The sequence below is a fragment of the Acartia tonsa genome, chromosome 5, assembly GCF_053477335.1.
Source record: "Acartia tonsa isolate MP-2025a chromosome 5, ASM5347733v1, whole genome shotgun sequence".
Classification (NCBI taxonomy): Eukaryota; Metazoa; Arthropoda; class Copepoda; order Calanoida; family Acartiidae; genus Acartia; species Acartia tonsa.
The window spans coordinates 16259547-16280026 of NC_137264.1; the positions used below are offsets into that span (position 1 = coordinate 16259547).

The 20480-nt window shown below is 30.7% G+C and overlaps 1 protein-coding gene across 2 annotated transcripts in view; it reads left to right on the top strand.

Annotated features, from left to right (window-relative positions):
• The window catches only part of fid (class I SAM-dependent methyltransferase fire dancer), a 158456-nt gene that overhangs the window by 110002 nt on the left and 27974 nt on the right, over positions 1-20480 (top strand). The window contains exons 17-35 of one of the 2 annotated variants that reach the window (XM_080160525.1): positions 2786-2887; positions 3165-3265; positions 3770-3843; positions 4325-4410; positions 5157-5215; positions 6699-6799; positions 7327-7580; positions 7685-7726; positions 12865-12916; positions 14018-14097; positions 16131-16193; positions 16654-16831; positions 17121-17212; positions 17713-17772; positions 18254-18392; positions 18575-18657; positions 19203-19281; positions 19558-19602; positions 20337-20426. In XM_080160525.1, the coding sequence (XP_080016651.1) occupies positions 2786-2887; positions 3165-3265; positions 3770-3843; positions 4325-4410; positions 5157-5215; positions 6699-6799; positions 7327-7580; positions 7685-7726; positions 12865-12916; positions 14018-14097; positions 16131-16193; positions 16654-16831; positions 17121-17212; positions 17713-17772; positions 18254-18392; positions 18575-18657; positions 19203-19281; positions 19558-19602; positions 20337-20426 (1780 nt within the window). The remainder of the gene's footprint in view (positions 1-2785; positions 2888-3164; positions 3266-3769; positions 3844-4324; positions 4411-5156; positions 5216-6698; positions 6800-7326; positions 7581-7684; positions 7727-12864; positions 12917-14017; positions 14098-16130; positions 16194-16653; positions 16832-17120; positions 17213-17712; positions 17773-18253; positions 18393-18574; positions 18658-19202; positions 19282-19557; positions 19603-20336; positions 20427-20480) is intronic. The other variant, XM_080160526.1, reaches the window with a different exon arrangement.

Here is a 20480-nt window from a genome sequence, read left to right on the forward strand (position 1 = left end):
TATTAGAAAATAATAGAAACTTATTGGAGTGATAAAATATTAAATGTTGCGATTTTGGACTTTTGAGTATAAGGTATCTAGCTTAATGTGAGATTCTTCAAGTAAACCTTTGATCCTAGTGAGAAAGTTAAAAAGTACCTAGTCAATGGATTAAATAAGATAAGAATGGAAACTGTTCCATAATGTAACAAAGATGGCTACATTTTATATTAGCAAATCTTTTACAGTAGATAAAAAAGGAGCCGCGTTCAGCCACAGCCGAAGAGCCTGAGTCCTGAGGTGTGCTCTTCAAAATAAATTAATCGACTCTTCCCTAATAAAGTGATCTAAAAATTTAGAAGGGATATTAACAAAATATAATATTTTTAAGAACTTTTTTTCAAAGAACATATCATAGGCATTGTTGGTTTGTTTTGATGATTTTGGTACAGTCCAACACGTCTGCCAAAATGGTAATAAATATGTTATAGTCTGCGTGCAACTAATGTAACACGAAGTGAGTAAATGGCTGCATGGCAAATCTAGTTTTGGAATTTGTTTAAACATTTACAGCAGACGCAATGTAAAATAATAGGGGCTGCCCAGTACCTATGAAGAGATACATTATAAAGGAGAACCATATCGGTTCAGTGGTTAGCTAGATTCTTCGGTATACAGAGACTCACAAACATCCTGTTGGCTTTAGATTTGTTCTATTCTAAATATATAAGGGAATCCTTGATCTTAGAAAGTTAAAAGTGGATATTTATTCTTGTCTGATTACTTGACCAGTTAAACAATTTTCTTTAATACTAAGTTTCTTGTCTGGAAATAAATGTTTTTGGTATTTTATAAGGAGTGGGGACAAAACACCTAATTTAAAAATGCCTAACTAAAAACACCTAAGTTTAAAAATACCTAATGTTAAAAACACCTACATTAAAAACACCTAATTTAAAAACACCTAATTTATAAATGCCTAATTTAAAAACGCCTAACTAAAAATGCCTAACTAAAAATACCTAATTTTAAAAATGTCTAATTTTAAAAATGCCTAATTTAAAAATACCTAATTTTAAACTATCTAAACGCCTAATTGAGAAATGCCTAATTCTAAAATATCAAATATTTTCACTAAAATACCTAAAAATTTGATAACATTAATCCAATTGGCTGATTGTTATTGCTAAAGGATCTTGCTAGTCAATGAACCAATATGGTTCATTTTTACATAGACGTCCAAGGGGGGGGGTCAAAGTGGGGATTACCCCCCCCCCCCCAAACGAATTTGGGAGTGTCGTAGGCACCCCAAAATTTTTTTTCATTTTACCCCCCCATTTAAAATTTACCCCAACCATTATTTACCCCACACAATCAATTTTGGGGGGTAAATACCCCCCCCAAAATAAAAAATCTCTAACAAAAAAATGTTTGTGCGCTTTGTTTGTTTTGTTAATAAAACTTAAATTACCCCCCCCCCCAGAAATTTTACCCCAGGGGTAAATTTTGGGGGGGGTAAACAAAATTTACCACTGCCAACAGATTTAAGGGGGGGTAATTACCCCCCCCCCCCCAAGCTAATTTTACCCCCGGGGTAAAAATTTATTTTTTTTTTTGGGGGGGGGGTAAAAAAAATTTGCGGCACACTTCGCGCACCATTTTACCCCCCCAAAAAACGAATTACCTCCCCTCTTAAAAAAATTTATCCCCCCCCAAAAAAAAGCTTGGACGCCCCTGCATTTTTACAATGAAGCTTCCTGTATGTCATGGGAAGGTTTTGGGGAGGTTACCAACACCTTCCAATGAGAAATCACCCTTTGAAAAAATCCCCCCCCTCCGTTTTTTAATATTTCTTCAATCTTTCTTTATCAAACTAGAACAAAAATGGGGGATGATTAACTATCACCCCCCAAGAAAAAAAAGGGATGCTACGGCTACTTAGGTTAGGGAAGAAACCAAAAAAAATTAAAATTCATTTGTTTCCTTGTCCTTCAACCTTTGAAATTCTGAAGGGGGGGGGGCATGAACCCTCAATCCCCCCTCCCCCCAAAGACTTAATTGAATATCCCTCCACACTGCAATCGCCCCTAGAGTTCTCTAGGGGGCGTAGTTGCCGGTTTAATATATTTAACAACAGTTTTAAGATATACTTAAAATTAGGTTTTTTTAGATTAGGTATTTTAAAATTAGGTATTTTTAAACTTAGGTATTTATAGTTAGGTGTTTATAAAATTAGGCATTTTTAAAGTTAGGTGTTTTGTCACATTAGGCATTTTTAAAATTAGGTATTTTTAAATTAGACATTTTTAAATTAGGTATTTATAAATTAGGTGTTTTGTAACATTAGACATTTATAAAATTAGGCATTTTTAAATTAGGTATTTTTAAATTAGGTGTTTTGTCCCCACTCCTTTTATAATGTTACGCATTTCCAAAAGCGCTTATATATTGTTTTTACTTTTCCCAAAAAAATGTAATATCCAATTTTTCTTTAAATGAGTATATGGTCATAAAGACCTCTAAAATTATTACAACTATTACAGCTGATTTTCATTAGACTGTAATTTTTTTGCTTATAGTATATAAAAAAGATAAACAATGTCTAGTCTTTCTATTATAGTCCTATTCCTATGTATGTTATTAATATTCAAAGGCAAAAAATTATTTTCTGAAAAAACTGATTCATAATAATCTACTTGAAAATCTAACTGATAAACATAAAACATACTGTTAAAAGTAAAGTTTTAATTTTTATTATTCAAAAAATTAAACAATTTTAATATAAGATTTAAGGTTTTAAATTTAGGAAATGGAGGAGCTGAACCGCGCGAGGAGGTTGCGAGAATCTGGACACCCCGACAGCCTAGAGGATACAGATGAACTACCTATAGAGATTAGACATCTAGAGGTAGATACCTTGATATCCAGTTCAATAGGAAGAAAAGGACATATGATCTATTAAGACTAGATATCTTAATAGAAGGGATGATATAGATAAACCATCTATAGACATTAGAATCTAGAAGAAGGCTTTCACTTAGATAGGTAGATAGGAAGAAAAAGATTAATTAAGATGCAGGTGTAGAAAGGGATGCATAATACCTAAACTGCTCTCTTACTGTATTTTTTGCCTTTTAAGAAAGTTTTGTGACTTCAATTTTAAACTTTAAGTATTGTCTATCTAGGAGGACTTCTTTGGGCTAGCCGGTCAGCTTGGGGAAGGTTTTAACATTCCTATGCCTTCAGAAGAACAGCTATACAAATCTAGGAGCCTTAATGATATCTGGTAAGAAATCATATCATTTTATTTTCTGTTGCCATTGTAAATAGATAGCGGCATTCGCACACTTTCCCACCCATAGCGTAAAACTCAGCGTAAATAAGAAAAGTTGCGCAAGTTCGTTTCCCATTAGCTGATGAAAATATTTAATCATATGTACAATCCCCGGATTTTTGTGAATAATGTTATTTTCCTACACAATAATCTTGTTATCACCATTAATTAAGGAAACAATCCCTCTGTGTATTTTAATATAAATTATATATGCTGTCTGGTGTTTAATTCTGTACACAAAAGTTTTTTTTGCATTTTTAGTAGCGCTATTACTAAATAATAAAAGAATGCAACTTTATACAATTTAATGTTAAAGAGATTTTAAATTTTGAAACATTTCACAAAATGGCTAAACTCTAAAAAAAATGACAGTCTCCTTTTTATTAAAACTAATTTTTTCGTTGTTATGTATTGTAGTTTAATTTTGGTATTAAAAATAATACCTTTATTTTGTAGTGAAATGTTAGAGCTTGAGCGAAGAAAGCTTGTTGACCTTGGGCGGTCAGCAACACTGGATGATCCGCGTTTAGGTTAGTATCATTGCTACTTTAAAATTCATTTTATCTGTAAATTTTTTACTATGCAACGTTCGAAAATTGGATTGACAAAATATTTTTCACATAATCAAAAGCTGAATGTTAGTCTGTCTTTATTCTTTTAAAAAAGTATTTATTATCTTGGTCAGCTTTTATGCCATTGTTGAGTCAAATATTTTGGAACTGTGTTGGAGTTAACATCAGGGATCTAAATGGATACGACAATTGATGATACTACATTTATGTACATCCTCAATGTTTATAAACGAAATTACCCCCTATGTAGATTTAGATTAAAATTTAAAATTTTTGACACTGCTAGTTTTAACCAATTTATTTACAAATTTTTAAAAAAGTATCCAAATATTCAAGCAAAGGAAGGAAAAAATGTGTTTTTAATACTTTGAGTACAAGTCCAATGTTCTGTAACACCCTGTTTCAAATACTTGCAATTTAACAAATGATGCAATTTTAGGTGATCATGCTCAACCCGAGCTTATAACAACATTAGAAGTAGAGGAAATTGTGGAACCCATTGGGCAAAGCAATCTTAGCGTCCAGGTAGGATTTTCTATTCATCTTATTCTCTATCTATTTATCTATCTATTCATCTTATTATCTATCTATTTTTCTATATATTCATTTTATTATCTATCTATTCATCTTATCATATATCTATTTTATTATATATTCTTCTTATTATCTATTTATTCATTTATTATCTATCTATTTATGTTATTATTTATCTATTCATTTATTATCTATCTATTCATCTTAATATCTATATATTCATCTTATTATTTATCTATTAATTTATTATCTATCTATTCATTTTATTATCTATATACTCATCTTATTATCTATCTTTTCCTTTATATATTTATCAATCTTTAAATAGTGGCGTGCACTGAGAATTTAAATTTTTAACCTTGTTTTCTGATGTGATTTCAATAGTTTTTAAAATACATTAAAAAAATCATAATCCTTAATTAATTTTTGAAGCTCTGTTTAATTATTCCCTAAATAAAAAGTTTAACTGCTCATGTCAGTCCCTATACCTATTAATAATGACCGTCTATAACGCTGATTGGGATATGTCATAAGATGCAGATATATAAGATAGGCTTATGATTTTTTTATTAAATTGCAACACTATTGTAAGTTTTAACTATTTTTATCTATTTATTTTATTTTTTATCTATTTATCTATCTTATCTATCAATCTATCTAATTCTTTCATTAATACATGGCCTTGTGTTTAGTAAGCGGTTTCTTTCAGCAACAAAAAATATTTAACTCTATTTCAGTCTGGGGGAGAGGAGTTATCAGAAGTCCAACAAAGAAACTGGTTTGATAAAACTAAAAAGTATGTATCACTAATGACCATTTGAATTATAACAACAACGTTATACATAGCAGCAAAAAAATATATTCTTTTTAGTATAGAAGACTGTGATCAATATAATATCAGCAAAGACCACTTTACTGTCGATATCAATGTGGGACACTGTCACACTATTGCTTTAAAAATCATACAACGTAAATAAATATTTGCCCTTTTTTTAATATTGCTATTATATGTGAAAAATATTTGATTTTAATTTTTGAAATTTAGATTTAGATTAATTTGAAGCTAATAATAATTTTACAAATTACACATTTTGCATAAATGTCTATTAAACTTTTAAAATTAGTATTAATCTTAAAATTTTTCATTTACTATACGCGGAAAGCTGTCTATAAAACTATGTGATGAATAACTACCTAAAACTTTCATAATAATGCGTACAGAATTGGTACATACTATTCTGTTACAAAATTGTATTATTGTTTGAGTGGGTTATTTTCTGCTCCTCGGATTTGAATCTGTATAATTGTACACTCCCTCTTGCTAAAAGTTTATACGCTTGTCAAATAAGAGTAGGGGGAAGACCCTGGCAAAGTACAGGTGCAACTTTTAGCCATTCACTTCCAGATAAAGGTTGTGCAATCAACGGATTGAGTCACTGCAAAATTTAGGATAAATCTCAACTATCCGCAAATATGTATTTATTCCTACAATTTCATTTAGATACCATTTGTATTTTCCTTATTAGTCCTACCCTCTGGTTAATTCCTACGAAAACTCAGGGATTTTTAGAGATAATACAATGAACCCTCATTACCTATTCTGTAAATCAAAATTATTAGTTGAAAAGTTTGGACACTTCTAGTTTGTAACTACCAATCAAGATTTTATAAAAGTCCAATAAAGGTTTTAAGCCAGCGAATAGGAGAAAATGTTCATAAAACTTTGGGTCCCAGTTTAACTTATCATCCAATTCCCCTCCCTCCCTGCTAAATATACTCTTCTATTGTATATCAAAAGCTTTGTTGTTTTCAAATTGATTCTAATTACACAATTAACCAAAATCTCATTTCTATTTTTCATTTAACTTAAATAGATAAAGGATTTTTTATATATATATATTTTTTTTTTTTTGTTAGGAAAACTAATATATTACATTTTACTATACTTTTTTGCTTATCAGCTTGGAGGGTGAGGTTTTTGTTTTTCCGTTTAAATCTTTCTAACCACCGAACCGATTAAGTTCTCCATCTTAGGATATCTTAGTATAGGTCCCTTGTTAGTTTCTATTTGCATAGTTCAAAATCTACTAAATCTATATGTCTGTACTATCTATCTATTTATTATTGTATAGCAGGTTCTATTCCCTGTCTAGTATACATCTACTAAATCTATATATCTGTACTATCTATCTATTTATTATTGTATAGCAGGTTCTATTCCCTGTCTATTATACATCTACTAAATCTACATATATGTATATCTATTTATTAATGTATAGTAGGTTCGGGTCCTTGTCAAGTTTATCATCAGCTAAATCAGCTTTGTCTGCTCTGTCCATCAAATCTGAATCTGGCCTTATATCACAGTTAACTAAAAAAGGTAAAACCAATAACATCTTTTTCATAGCTCTAAAATCAGCATGTTTTAAATGGACGTATGGACATTCCTGTAACAGTTATAAAGATGCTACGCTTTATAAATAAGAGATTGATATATAACACTTAAAACATTATTAATATACTTAAGTAATCCAAAGTTTACTATTTGTCAATTAAAACAGTTTGATTGGACGCTTATAAGCACATTATTTCATTGCTCGTACTTAATAGGAAAACTTTGTAAATTGATTATTATAAAGTCTTCTAAAATCTGTTAAAATGTATGGAACCAAACAAAGATAATTTATTGCAAAAGTAACGGAGCTACAACAAGTTAGTTGTGTTAATTCTGTAGACAGTGCTTAAAGTACAAAAACTGTTGAAAGATAGCTGTTCGGGTATTTATGAGATAATGTTGTCTTTCGCATTGAAGTGACGGTCCGTTGAACGGTCAAATAGAGCTAAACATGACCTAACTATAAGGTAGCTGCACTGAAAAAATTATTTAAAATTAAAAATTCATTATAGATAAGAAAGAGGAAGAAACAGCTGTGCGCAACTGTAACTCAGACTCACAACTGGAACAGAAAGAGCCCGCCAAATCAGCTGACTCTTCCGCAAACAAAGAAAAAACCAGTTCTGATGGCGGGAAAGAGAAGACATCAACAAAAACGTCCATATCTAACAAGTTTGCCTCGTCCCTGGGAGCTATACAGAAAACTAGAAATATATTTAAGTCTTCAAATGCTCAAGCAAATCAACCTGAAAAAGAAAAATCCAAGGTACAATTTCATTAAAATCTCAGAAACAGCGAATTGTTTTAATTTTCAGAAGTACGATGACAGACACCCTTAAAAATGATTAATTAGATAAATTAATTGTTTAGGTGTTACAGACCATAGAAGGAAAATTAATGGGTGCTATAAAGGTAAAGATAGCATTGAAGAATCTTGGTTGCTCTATAACTGACGTCCTTCCGCCTGTCAGCTAGATACATTTTTTTCGCCATTTTTTTATTTGTTTTTATTTGTCTCCGCTCACTAAAACAAACAACAAAACACCATAATTTAAAAAATATATGTATTTCTAGTGGTGTCCTATCCCTGCAAAGCTCCACTTACCTTAACACCAAACCTAAACCTACCTAAATTAGTTCGTATTATTCAAACCTTTTTACGTGTTATTTTTATTTTTAGCAGCTGCTCTACTGCGATATAAATAAATATAATTGTTCTTGTTTTATTATTGAAAACAATAAGAGTATAAATTTTACATGAAATAAGATTTATTTGATCTAATTTTATGCTTGAAATTGTTGCGTACAAAAGATTTATTGTTTGGTGTTGTAGGGAAAACAAGGATGACAACATCCATAAAAGCGAAGCACTGAAACGGTAGGACAAACGGACATTAACACTTGTATAGTGTCAGAACTGAATAATCATAATATAAATGTATAAGATTAAAAGCAAAATTGTAAGTAAATTTGTTGAAAAACTGCTTGATTCAGGATAATGTTTATGGACATACTTACATTTTTAGGACTTGATTATAGAGTTGCTTCGCTTATTACATTATACTTTGTTGTCCCAGGAATCAATATACCAAAAATCAGACCAATCGGATGATTAGATCACATAAAAATTTGTTGTTAAAAAAGTAAAAAAATCAACATGTTTAAAATGGACGTACGGACATTTTGGTGATGATTATAGGGTTGCTACGCTTACTAAATCGTACCTAACTATTAAAGGAATCACCATGCAAAATTTGAAATCGATAGGACAATTCTGACATGCCTAAATTAACGAAAAAAGCTATCCGTTACGGACGTACGGACGGACGGACGGACGTACGGACGGACGGACGGACGGACCGACCCTAATTATAGAAAAGCTTCGCTTTTAAAAAGGGAATAAAAATCCAAAATCCTGTAACTTAATCTAATTTTGGTCTAAGGTTAAAATCATCCCCGCCCCACCAAAAAAAAAAATTCATAACGAAAATAAAATTGGGGAAGCCTCCAGAGATGCTATGTGGAAGCCTCCAGAGATGCTATGTGGAAGCCACAAGTATGAATATATAATCAGAAAACATGTATGTATATGTATTTATGTGTAATCCAACATGGTTGAAAGAACCACTTGAAACAAGATTTTACCTTCAATAAGCCATTATTATACATTATTATTTTCTTGCGGCTGCGCTCATAGCACCTTAAACCTTCTAGTAACGGAATTAGTTTAGAGCAAGGGTAAGGGTTAATTTTCTTTTAACCCAACCTTCAACAAATTTTGTCAGTCAAGGTTTAATATAAAATGGTTCTCTAATAAGAAGAAGTCTCTATAATAAACCAGGGTCAAAGAGACAGGAACACAGTTAAATATCTTTAAATTGACCATATTTTTTAAGTTTAAAGTTCCTATACTTTTACGGACGGTTATTAAAATCTTTGTATGACATGTTCTACTAATCGATAAATTTTTAATTTATTCAAATGCAGACAATAAAAACTATTACTGCTACGCCACTTTTAAATAGAGAGAGGAAACAATGGACTGAAAATTACACTAGTACCCAAAGTTTTATAGCCACGTTATCTCTTTTACTTTGGCGCAAAACCTTTGGGTACTTTTATTGAATTTTCATTGGTTGATAACTCTTTAATATACAGAATTAATAATTATGCTTTATCATCATTGTGGATGTAACAAATTTACCCACCATTGTCATATCCCTGAAGATCCCTGGTTTATCTTGTTTGAATAGCTGCATTGCATTGTATTTTATGTGTATTCCATTTATGTATAGAATTTAAATTTGTGTGCAGAGATTGAGAGGATTAAACACGATTATTTTAGAGATTTGTACTCTTTACAATTCTATTTTGGAATTGTTAAGATTTTAAAGCGATGAGTTAATGAACTATAAATTACATTAGTAATTTAATCCCCATTTATGACAAACTAAATAAATTTTAAAATAAATTAAAAATTTTGGTGGCATAGTTTGGACACTGCTAATTTGTACAACACAATCAAGATTAAACACCTAAGATATTCAGCAGACTAATGGCAGAATGTGTTTATAAACTTTATGGGGAAAATCATTTACAATCAGTTGTCCTCTCCCTGAAACATAAATAATTCCTTGCCATGGTGGTGACTAGAAATAATACATTCTGCACAAGTATATGACATAAATATAGGCGGCCAATGAGAAGCCACATTTGGTTTTGTTTTTGACAAATATGGGCAATACAAAATTCTAGTTTTATTACAACAAAAAATATTTTAGTTTGAAATATCATGTAAACTTCAAAGTTATGCTATTGCTATTGGCTTTGTTAAGTTCTCTAATTTTATGCTCCATTTGTGTACGTTAAAATCGTGCTAACCACTGAACCAATTGATACATACCGTTTAGAAAAGGTTTGTGAAGATCCTGGGTTGGTTTTCCTCTACTTTTTTACTCCCTCTATCTCTCTCTTTCTCTCTCTCTCTCTCTCTCTCACACCACTCGGTTATATTCCCTTAATATTTTTAAAAAGGTACATATCCCTCCAATCCCTAAGTAACATCTTATCACAGAAAACATAATTTAAAAAACTAACAGTAATCAAATCAAAAAATATCACATACAAAAAATGTATAAAATTTAAATTTTTTTTATTATTCTAACAAAAAGTTACTGTGGGACCTAATTCTCATTTTGTGACAAATTTAGTTTAGTTACTTTAGTGTGGGTTACACAAAATCTCTAGAGACCCATATATTCTTCCTATCTGGGCCTTCTACAAGAGTTGGGACACAAATTATAAAAATCAACAAGAAAACTTATGTCGATAAGCAGCCTAGTAATAACAAGCTAACAGATGTTTAAATGAAACTATTATCATTATTGATAATAGATATACATTATATATCGAACACTAAATTTAAAATAAATTACTAAACATGAGATATTTGGTAATAGCTAACTAAATTCATAGAAATGAATTGAAAATGTCAACAAAAAACCATCAAGTTCTACAGAGAATGGCTCTAACTAAATAAAAAGTGCTAATTTTGTTTTTAAGAATAATATTCCTTTTTTATTATGCCTAGTTAAATAATGTAATAAATATATATTTTCTATGGATTTTCTTGTTAAATTTTAATAAAATTTTTATTATACTAAGGGATCTTAGAGGACAGGACAATAGACGACAAATTGATGAAAATATAATGATAACAAAAATTACCCCTTATGTAGATTTAAATAGTAGTTAAAAAATTTAGACTTTTTAAAGGTCATCAAAGTTTTCTATAAAAGATTGGTCCCAGTATAATCTACAGTTCAAATTTCCCCATCTTCCTATTAATACTGCCGATACAAGAAGCGCAGCAATAACAACTTAAGACTAAAAAAGAATATTAAAGTACAGTTAAACCGTAGCAAAATATTTTAAGATGGACTAGTTGTTCAATTTTTACTTTTAGATATTGAAATCTCTATCACAAATTACTCGGAAATTAGAAAAGAAATCCTCGAAGAAAATTAATCTAGGATGACTCCCAAAATCAATCAAATATACAGCGAGAAAGCATTCAAAACATTAGAATTATTTTTGTGAAAATTCTTCAAAATCAAATGCCATTTTGTTTAATATAACATGCTTACAAAACATAACTATAATGAAATAATGCAAAGCTAGTATATTATCAAGTATGCAAATTTCTTAGATTTAAAATTACTTATAATTATTTGATGTATGAAATTATAGAGCAACTGCACTTAAAATTTATTAATATTCATTTTAGTCAGCACTCGGTAGCCGCGCAGTTGCCGCAATTAAGTCTAAAATTATAGCTCGTTTGTATGTTTCAATTTTTTTCTGTAAAAACGAATTCCAATATTATGAGTATGTTTATACATCTAGCTGAATTTTATGTTTATATTTCGATGATTTACCTGAGACTTATAGGTGGCTGACTCGTTGCTGCCGAGCTATGATTTTAGTCAGAATTAGATTAATTAAAATTTGGACTATTCGGATGAGGGTATAAAATTGAATCGCTACATAACCTCAAGCAAACAACTAATCTTTACTTCATAATGATAAGATAAAACAGTCAAAAGAATAATACAGAACATAAGAATAGACAAGTTTTCCTATAAAAGCAAGGATGACATTATCCATGTGAGTAATAGAGCAGATATTTCTTGATAAAAAAAAATAAGATAATTTTTAAAATCACGAAACCTATACAAAACAGTATTTTGTATCATAACCGACAGACTGTTTGACCAAATAAGTTATATACGTAGTGCTCTAAGGTAAGGGAAATAAAATCAGCAGTCTTACTTAAATAGCAGCCGATAAAATTACATTTCCCCAATAACGTTATGGACTGATTGTCAGACGGGTAGACAAAGTTAATTATAGAGTAGATTCACTGCTAAAAATAATTTTAAAAGAATAAAATCTCTCTGAATAACTGAGTCAACAGTTTTCTTCAGTTTTTATCATTCTGAATTTCAACAGAATTCTAATATTTAAAGTTATTTCAACAACTAAACAAATAAAACATCAATGAATGCAGAATTTTCGTGGATATTATGACAGGGGAAAGCTCGTTTATTGTTCAGTTAATCTTTCAATAGGAGGTAAGAGGATGGGGTAAAGGGGTTGGAAAGAAGAATCGTTATTTTAGCCCGCTTCAAGATTCGTTTTATAAGAGAGCATGAAAATCTGGTGTAAGATTCAAGTTGTAATATATCTATTAAAACGGCATAAATTATAAGCACTTTAACTTTAAAAAAACATTTGATATTCAACATGTTCTAATTTTATGTAGTAATTGTTGTGCTAAATTTTTAAATAATTGTCAATTTTTCCTTACTTTTATAATACTTCATTATTTTTAACAGATTTTCTTTAAAAAACTTAAAAAATAGAATAGAAACATTTAGGCCCAATATAACTGGAAAAAACAATCACAAATAAATTTTTCAAGATACAAAAATGAAACTATGTAGTTGTGATAATTTAAATTAAAAGATTTTGGCAATTTGTAATTTCAGGAGGTGAATGAGAATGATGCCAGCGATAGATCTACCCCTGTTCCAAGTCCAGGTATGACCTTTTTTTAAGCATCTTTTTTTGGTGAGGGAATGTCTTGGCCCCTGATCAGGTGCAAATGGAGCTTTTAAAAGAAAAAGGTCGTGCAAATAAGATGTTGCATAAAGTAAGATTTTTGTCCAACAAGTTATATTCTACTCTCATTGAGATGAACCCTAGTATAGGTATACCCGTCACTTAAAGCGTCAATTAGTAATATTTCGGTATATTTGATTCTTAATTCTTAATGTTTGAGTAACTTTTAATTTTAATTTCACATTATAGAATTTTTAAATTTTAGGCATAACTACAAATCTCAAAATTTTGTACTTTTTAAATCGTTTTAAGTTAAATTTTTCTCTATTTCACCTATCTATATTTTCCTTCGGTAAATAGTAAATTAAATATCTGTTTTCAATAGGTACACAAAATAGAATAGAATAAAATTAGCGTTGTTTTGTTTCATTTAGATAATTTAATTTTCACTTCACTGTGTTACAAATCTATTTTACATCAGATATTGTTATCAAGAGAGAAAACTTTATTCTTTGTGTTTGCGCAGCTACTCCACAACTTGAATATGTCCCTGTATGAGCTTTGACAACAGTATCTTTCTTGGTTGTTTCCCTCAAAGTTCCTATTGATCAGTTGAACAAATTGAAAAAAAGATAAAGTGTAGTTTTTAGTTTTACTTTTTTAAATTTAGGTCAGGTATAAGGCCCGCGTGTTTGCGGCTCCCCGAAGGGGTTAGGCATAGTAAAAAAATCCCATAATTTTCAATTTTAAAAAATTCGGGTTTGGGTGATTTTTTACTGCTTGATATGTACTTTGAGGAAAAGCACAATTTCTTGTTTTGACGGATTTTTTAAAAATTAGGCAACATTATATGTCTGTAACTAAACAGGCTAGCGAAAAAGTCATATACAGAAAGTTAGGGATAAAATCTCATTGAAATTTAAGTCCCTTTCGTGGCAACGCTCCTTAAGGTTAGATTATATTGGATTAGGCAATTGGTCCCGCAGGGTTAGAGCCCCCCGCAGGGTCTAGAAATAGGAGAAAAGCTACTGTGAAAAAAAAAGAATCGCCCCTTTATACCTAAATTAACCTTTTATTTAGTCGTAAAGGGTGATGTATCAACCACTAACAACAAACAAGAGAAACGTCCTATGCTAGTCAAACAGAAACATTCAATACAGGTAGGTGATTGTTAATGTTCAGTGATATTTTCTCGAGAAATTCTAATAGCCTTCATTATTTCCAATAACAAATCGAATTTTATCCGCAGAATAAAATCACGGAATAGAAATAAATGGAATAGATAATTATCAAACAATAAGAGCCTCCTATAAAAATAACTGGATGCCTTTTGTCTGTCTGTAGCAAATTATTTTGGTAACTGTAGCTTGTTACTTACTTTTTACTTATCCGCGTCTTGCTGCTGCAGCAAATTCGGCCACACTGTAGCTTGTAACAGATATAATTCTAATTTAGATTGAAGCTTCTAATTGTTCCATAAAAGATTTTTTAACTATTATGTAACTTGTATGACCTCCCAAGAAAATCACCCCTAGAAAAAAAATACATCCCGTCCCCTAAAAAATTTTTTTATTATTTCTTTTTAAAAATAGATGCCTCTAGAGGTATGGTTGCTAGCCGTAATATACAGTGCGGTACATTTTATCCAATGCAATAGGAAAAGAAGCACTATTACTAAAAAAAAATAAAGATATCTTACAATAATAAATATTGTACTGTACGTACAATATGTCTGTTACAAGAAATAAAAATAAAAACAATTTATAGAATTGTTTGGAACATAAATTATTGATCAGAGTAATAAAGATAACAAGGATGACAACATCCATAAGTAGCGAAGCACAAAAAATCGTTGATGGGAATACGTACAGGTAGATTTAAAAGGTTTTTACTAAAATCAAGAATAGATTTATTGGATAAAATAAACATGAAACCTTGTTTTATTTTGCATGATGACGATGGTCAAAGTAAATTATATTAAAGATGCTCATAACAATGGGAAAGATTATTTTGTTACTGATATCCCATAAAAGTTTGAAAATTGCATAAAAAAAACAAAGATATGGGGAAATATGTAAAACATATAAAAAATAGCCAAAAACCTGATAAAAGGCAGTCTGGCCGTCATGGTTGTTTTATTAAAACGACAAAAAAATTAATTTTTAAATCCTTAACTTAAAAAAATTGGAAAATCGGACCATATACACTGAAGATATGGAAAAAAGTGTTAAATATATAAAAATAGCCTAAAACCTGCCAAAAAGGCAGTCAGGCAGTCATGGTTACTTTGTTTAAAAGACGGGAAATTTAATTTTGATATCTATAACTAAAAAATTTTGAAAATCGGACTATAAACACTGAAGATATGGAGAAAAATGTTAAATATATAAAAAACAGCCTTAAACCTGCTAAAAAGGCAGTCTGGCCATCATGATTGTTTTCTTTTAAAGACGGGAAATTCAATTTTGATATCTATAGCTGAAAAGATTTTGAAAATCGGACCATAAACACTGAAGATATGGAGAAAAATGTGAAAAATATAAAAATAGCCTAAAACCTGCTAAAGAGGCAGTCTGGCCCTTATGGTTGTTCCTTTAAACGACGGGAAATTTAATTTTGATATCTGTAACTGAAAAAATTTTGAAAATCGGACCATAAACACTGAAGATATGGAGAAAAATGTGAAAAATATTAAAATAGCCTAAAACCTGCCAAAAATCGGTCCGAACGCCAATGATGTTTTATAGTCAATTGTGCTCCTTAATGATGGGAATGTTGTCAAAAAAAATCAGCATTCTATCTTTTATAGGAGCTGAGTAAATCCCATTTCCCCCATAGCGTTACGGACGGACGGACTGACTGACGGACGGACAAAGTGAATTATAGAGTAGCTTCGCTACTAAAAATAGAAAAATATTGACGTTGTTTAGAACAAAATATTTCGTATTAAATTGTTATTGTATTACGTTGTTCCTTTATAATTTACAGAAAATTTATTTTTTGGCCCGTCTATTAGAAAATCACACTTAGAAAATATATAACTCAACCAAAAACTTAAATTGAAATTTAAGGGGGGGGTGCGACTTCACTCCTCCCTCAATACAAGTGCCCCTAGAGACATCTAGGTGCGTAGTCACTAGTGAAATTAAAGGTGGTTAAACTTATTTTAAATTATAATGATTGAATTTTTTAGGCATTTAGTTTTCCTGATAAGACAGAATTGGATGAGGCATGTTCTTCAGATTCTAAAAATAAGGTAAACTAACACAATTCTTATTAATATTTAGATGTATAAAAAAGATTTATGATTTTTTACATCAATCAGAGTTCAATATAACCTAACAAAAAGCAATCACAAACAAAAATTTGCATTATGTTTTTTTTCGAAAACTAAGCAATTATATACATACAAAAAGTAAAGTTCTTTTTCTGATAATCTAACAATTGATAACAGGACAGTCAGACTCATGTCTTACATGTAACTACATTGATATTTAACCTCACCTTTACCTTTTGTCTATGATTCACCTTGTAGCTTTACAAAGTGTCACAAAAAATCAGCCGTGTGACGTCATAAAAATACGTCTAAATCCATCTCTTTTTAGGGGTTTCCTTTCCCACTTCACTCATCCCTCATTTTTATGACGTTACACGGCTTCATTCACCTTAGGTTTGTTGCATTGTTTCAGAAGTTTTCCTAACAAAGTACTTTTTAGGGAGAAAAAGTGTTATCACCAACAACCCAGCACTACCTTGCCCTGCGCAGAGAGCTCAACCCATCCGCCTCCTCCTCCCCCGCCCACACAGGGGGAGAATCAGCTGTTGAATCGGTTTCAGGATGCACGACAGACAATGTTGCCAACACACAAATGGCCGGTGTTGTCAGTGATTCAGGTAAATTAATAATTAAAGAGTTGCAAGTAATTCAACCTGATATAAAATAGAATTGCTTCTTTCAAGGGAAATTTTTGACATTATACACAATAGTTTTGTTTTTGACCCACCAAGACTTTAATTAGTTGTAATTGTCCCTACGTTATTTTTTTGCGCGGGGGGGGGAATATCTATCATAAATTTTAATTGCTCCCATATTAATATATAAATCCTCCCCCCAGCTCTAAAAATAAACTTAAACGTCCTCGATCCAATGCGTCCCTTTAAAAATTAAATTTTCTATTGCCAGGTAAAGGTGATCAAATGGGACGAACAAATCCAACAATTGAAATAACGGAGACTAACAGCCCCAAGAAGGTGGACTCCAACATCATTAAACAGGTTCATTTTTGTCTTCTTAATAACAACATATTATTGAGCGTTCTGGTATATTCAAAATGTTTGTTATAGCTTCTAAAGATATTAATTGTCATGTTAAGAGCCATATAAACTATCATCAAAAAAAATTAAATAGGACTTTGGTTCCGGATATAAGATTTTTACGGCTGCTGCTTATGACTGTGTAGCCACAACCAGCTGCCATTTTTAACTAATGTGGCTGCTAATTGAAAAGTAGTGAGAACTGTTCAAAAGAATATAATGAAACCTAGAGCAAGTGCGGGTGCAAAGCTTTGAATAAAAATAAAAAATGCATTAAAAATTGAATTTATTTTGCAAAATAATCAGTTTTAAAGAAAATGGTTCAGAATAAAGAATCAATACTTCAAAATGATGATATATCATATTTTCACTTCCTATTGTTGGCAACTTACTATCTAGACGTTGTCGAGATTTTAAACCCCATGGGAAAAAAAATTTATAGGAAATTCTATTGTTTTTAGGTTTCCATGAATGACGAACTTTACTTTATGGAGAGGAAACTGGAAAATGTTGCTCTACAGGTAAGTTATAGAGTAGACAATATAGTCCAGTAACAATTGTACGGGGGTACAGACATATCCTAGTTATTGAGTAGATGTGCTGCTAGTATTAGGACAATATATCTTTCTATCTGTCTCTATATCCATCTAGATATAAACATCTATTATGTCTTACTATCTAGCCATCTAACTGACTATCTATCCAAATATCTATCTATACATCTTGCTTACTATCAATCCATCTATTTTACTATTATCCATCTATTTATCTAATCATCTTTCTGTTATCTATCTACGTGACTTTATATTCATCTGTAATTATATGTATGTTCATCTATCTGGTTATCTATCTGTTTAACTGACTACCTATCGATCTATCCGACTATCTATCCATCTGTCTGACTATCTATCCATTTATGTATCTGACTATCTATCAAGCTATCTATCTAGTCAAACAGTCTATCCTCCACCTAAGTATTTATCTATCTATTCCTTTATCCAGGAGAAGATGCCTCGCCAACAGTCCCTCCCAACAGATGCCAACCCGAACCTGGAACCTGGAGCCGCAAGGACGACCAGCCTCAAAACTAGCTTCCAGACTCTAAGGGACAAGTTCTCTAAACTAACTGAAACTAGCCAAGGTATTCAAAAATAAAATAGAGCTGGATCTTTAAATCACTAAAATGATTTAAAGATCCAGCTCTGGACTCTAAATAATATTAAACTAGACTTAATTTTTGTTGTTTTTAGACATTATGATATATTAATCTTTTCCATTTTGCTTTTATATTTTCAAAGTTTTGATATTTTTTATCTATTTTAGGCTCAACAGAAAGTAGGGGTAGTGCCACTTCCCCCCTGCCCCAACCAACCCCAACAGAACCTCCCCCCGCACCTCCACCACAGGTGAAATTTTTTGACTTGTATAACAATTATTATATAAAAACTTTACTGATAAATAAGAAACCATTTCTACATTGATTGGATGGTACTAACTAGTATTGTCCAAACTTTTTTACTAATTATATACAGAAGGAATAATTTTGTTTGAGGTTTAACTATATAAATTAAACTATTTCTCTTAAGAACCCTGAATTGAATAATTATGAAAATAATCTTTTTTGGGACATTTCGCTGTTTATTACACTAGTCCCCCAAAGTTGTATAGTAAAATAACGTTTTCTTTTTCATTGGATTAACAACTTTGGGGACTTTTATTGACTTTTGATTGGTTGGTTCATCAAGTTCAGTGTCCAAACGTTTTAATCATTAATTGTAATCTAAGAAGTGGAAATATTTTGTATCGTCATTGAGTATGTAAATCAACTTATCGGCCATTGTCTTATCCCTTTAGATCCCTTATAAACAGACCATTAACACCAGTCTACTTTTCTCTCACTGACTCACTCAAAGACTTGCTGATTCAGTCAATTACTCATTTATTATTTCAGGATAAGCCACCAATGTCTTTCAAAACAGGTTTAGCAAAAATCCTACACAAATGGAAAAATGATGAGAAAAGTGACTCTCAGGAAACCTTGCCAATCAATCAATCAAAATTTCTAATGAATTTTAAGTCTCCAAAAGGGCTATCAACAAGTATTTTAGTATCATTAAGTTAAAATTTTTACTGAAAAGGTTTTTTTTTTGTATATGCTAGAAATGTACATCTTTGTAAAATAATTTGTTATATTTTAAATTTTTAAACAAAAAAAGTAAATGATAAAATGTAAATGTAAAAGATTAAATTATAACAATGACTATATATATGCTAAATTTCATGAAAATTTGATTGCTAAACTTTTTAGTCGCCGAATAAACCCTCGTCGACATCATTTACAAGGAAAAAAGGTATGTCTACAAAATTCTTAGTTGCAACCATTTTACAAGTATCTTAAATTCCTTTTAAAAGAATACAATTATTATACCTTTATACCTTTGAGACTACTCAAAATAAATGCAAAAAGCTTGATTCAAAACTAATTTCTTTTAAAGTTATTGTTAAGTACATTAATTGAATACAATGTTATTTATCCCTATAAGCTATAGATTTGATTTGCATTTTTAAAAGCGAAGCTTTTCTATAATTAGGGTCGGTCCGTCCGTAACGGTAAGCCTTTTTCGTTAATTTAGGCATGTTAGAATTGTCCTATCAATTTCAAATTTTGCATGGTGATCCTTTAGTAGTTAGGTACGATTTAGAAAGCGTAGCAACTCTATAATGATTACCAAAATGTCCGTACGTCCATTTTAAACATGTTGATTTTTTTACTTTTGTAACAACTAATTTTTATGTAATCTAATCATCCGATTGATCTAATTTTTGGTATATTGATTCCTGGGACAACACAGTATAATGTTATAAGCGACGCAACTCTATAATCAAGGCCTGAAAATGTAAGTATGTTTATAAACGTTATCCTGTTTTAAAACAAATTACTTACAATTTTGCTTCGACTCTTATACATTTATATTCTGATTATTCAGTTCTGACACTATATAAGTGTTAATGTCCGTTTGTCCTACCGTTTCAGTGCTTCGCTTTTATGGATGTTGTCATCCTTGTTATTAAATGAATGTTTTAGGTGTAAATATTGATCCGATAATGGTGTTTGGACTGAAGAGGGACCAAAGTCTTGATACTGCAACAAGACGTGGTATCTTTCATAAAAGAGGTATTTTTGTATCGAAGCAAGCCAACCTTTAGGATTGTCTGTCGGGCATTTGGA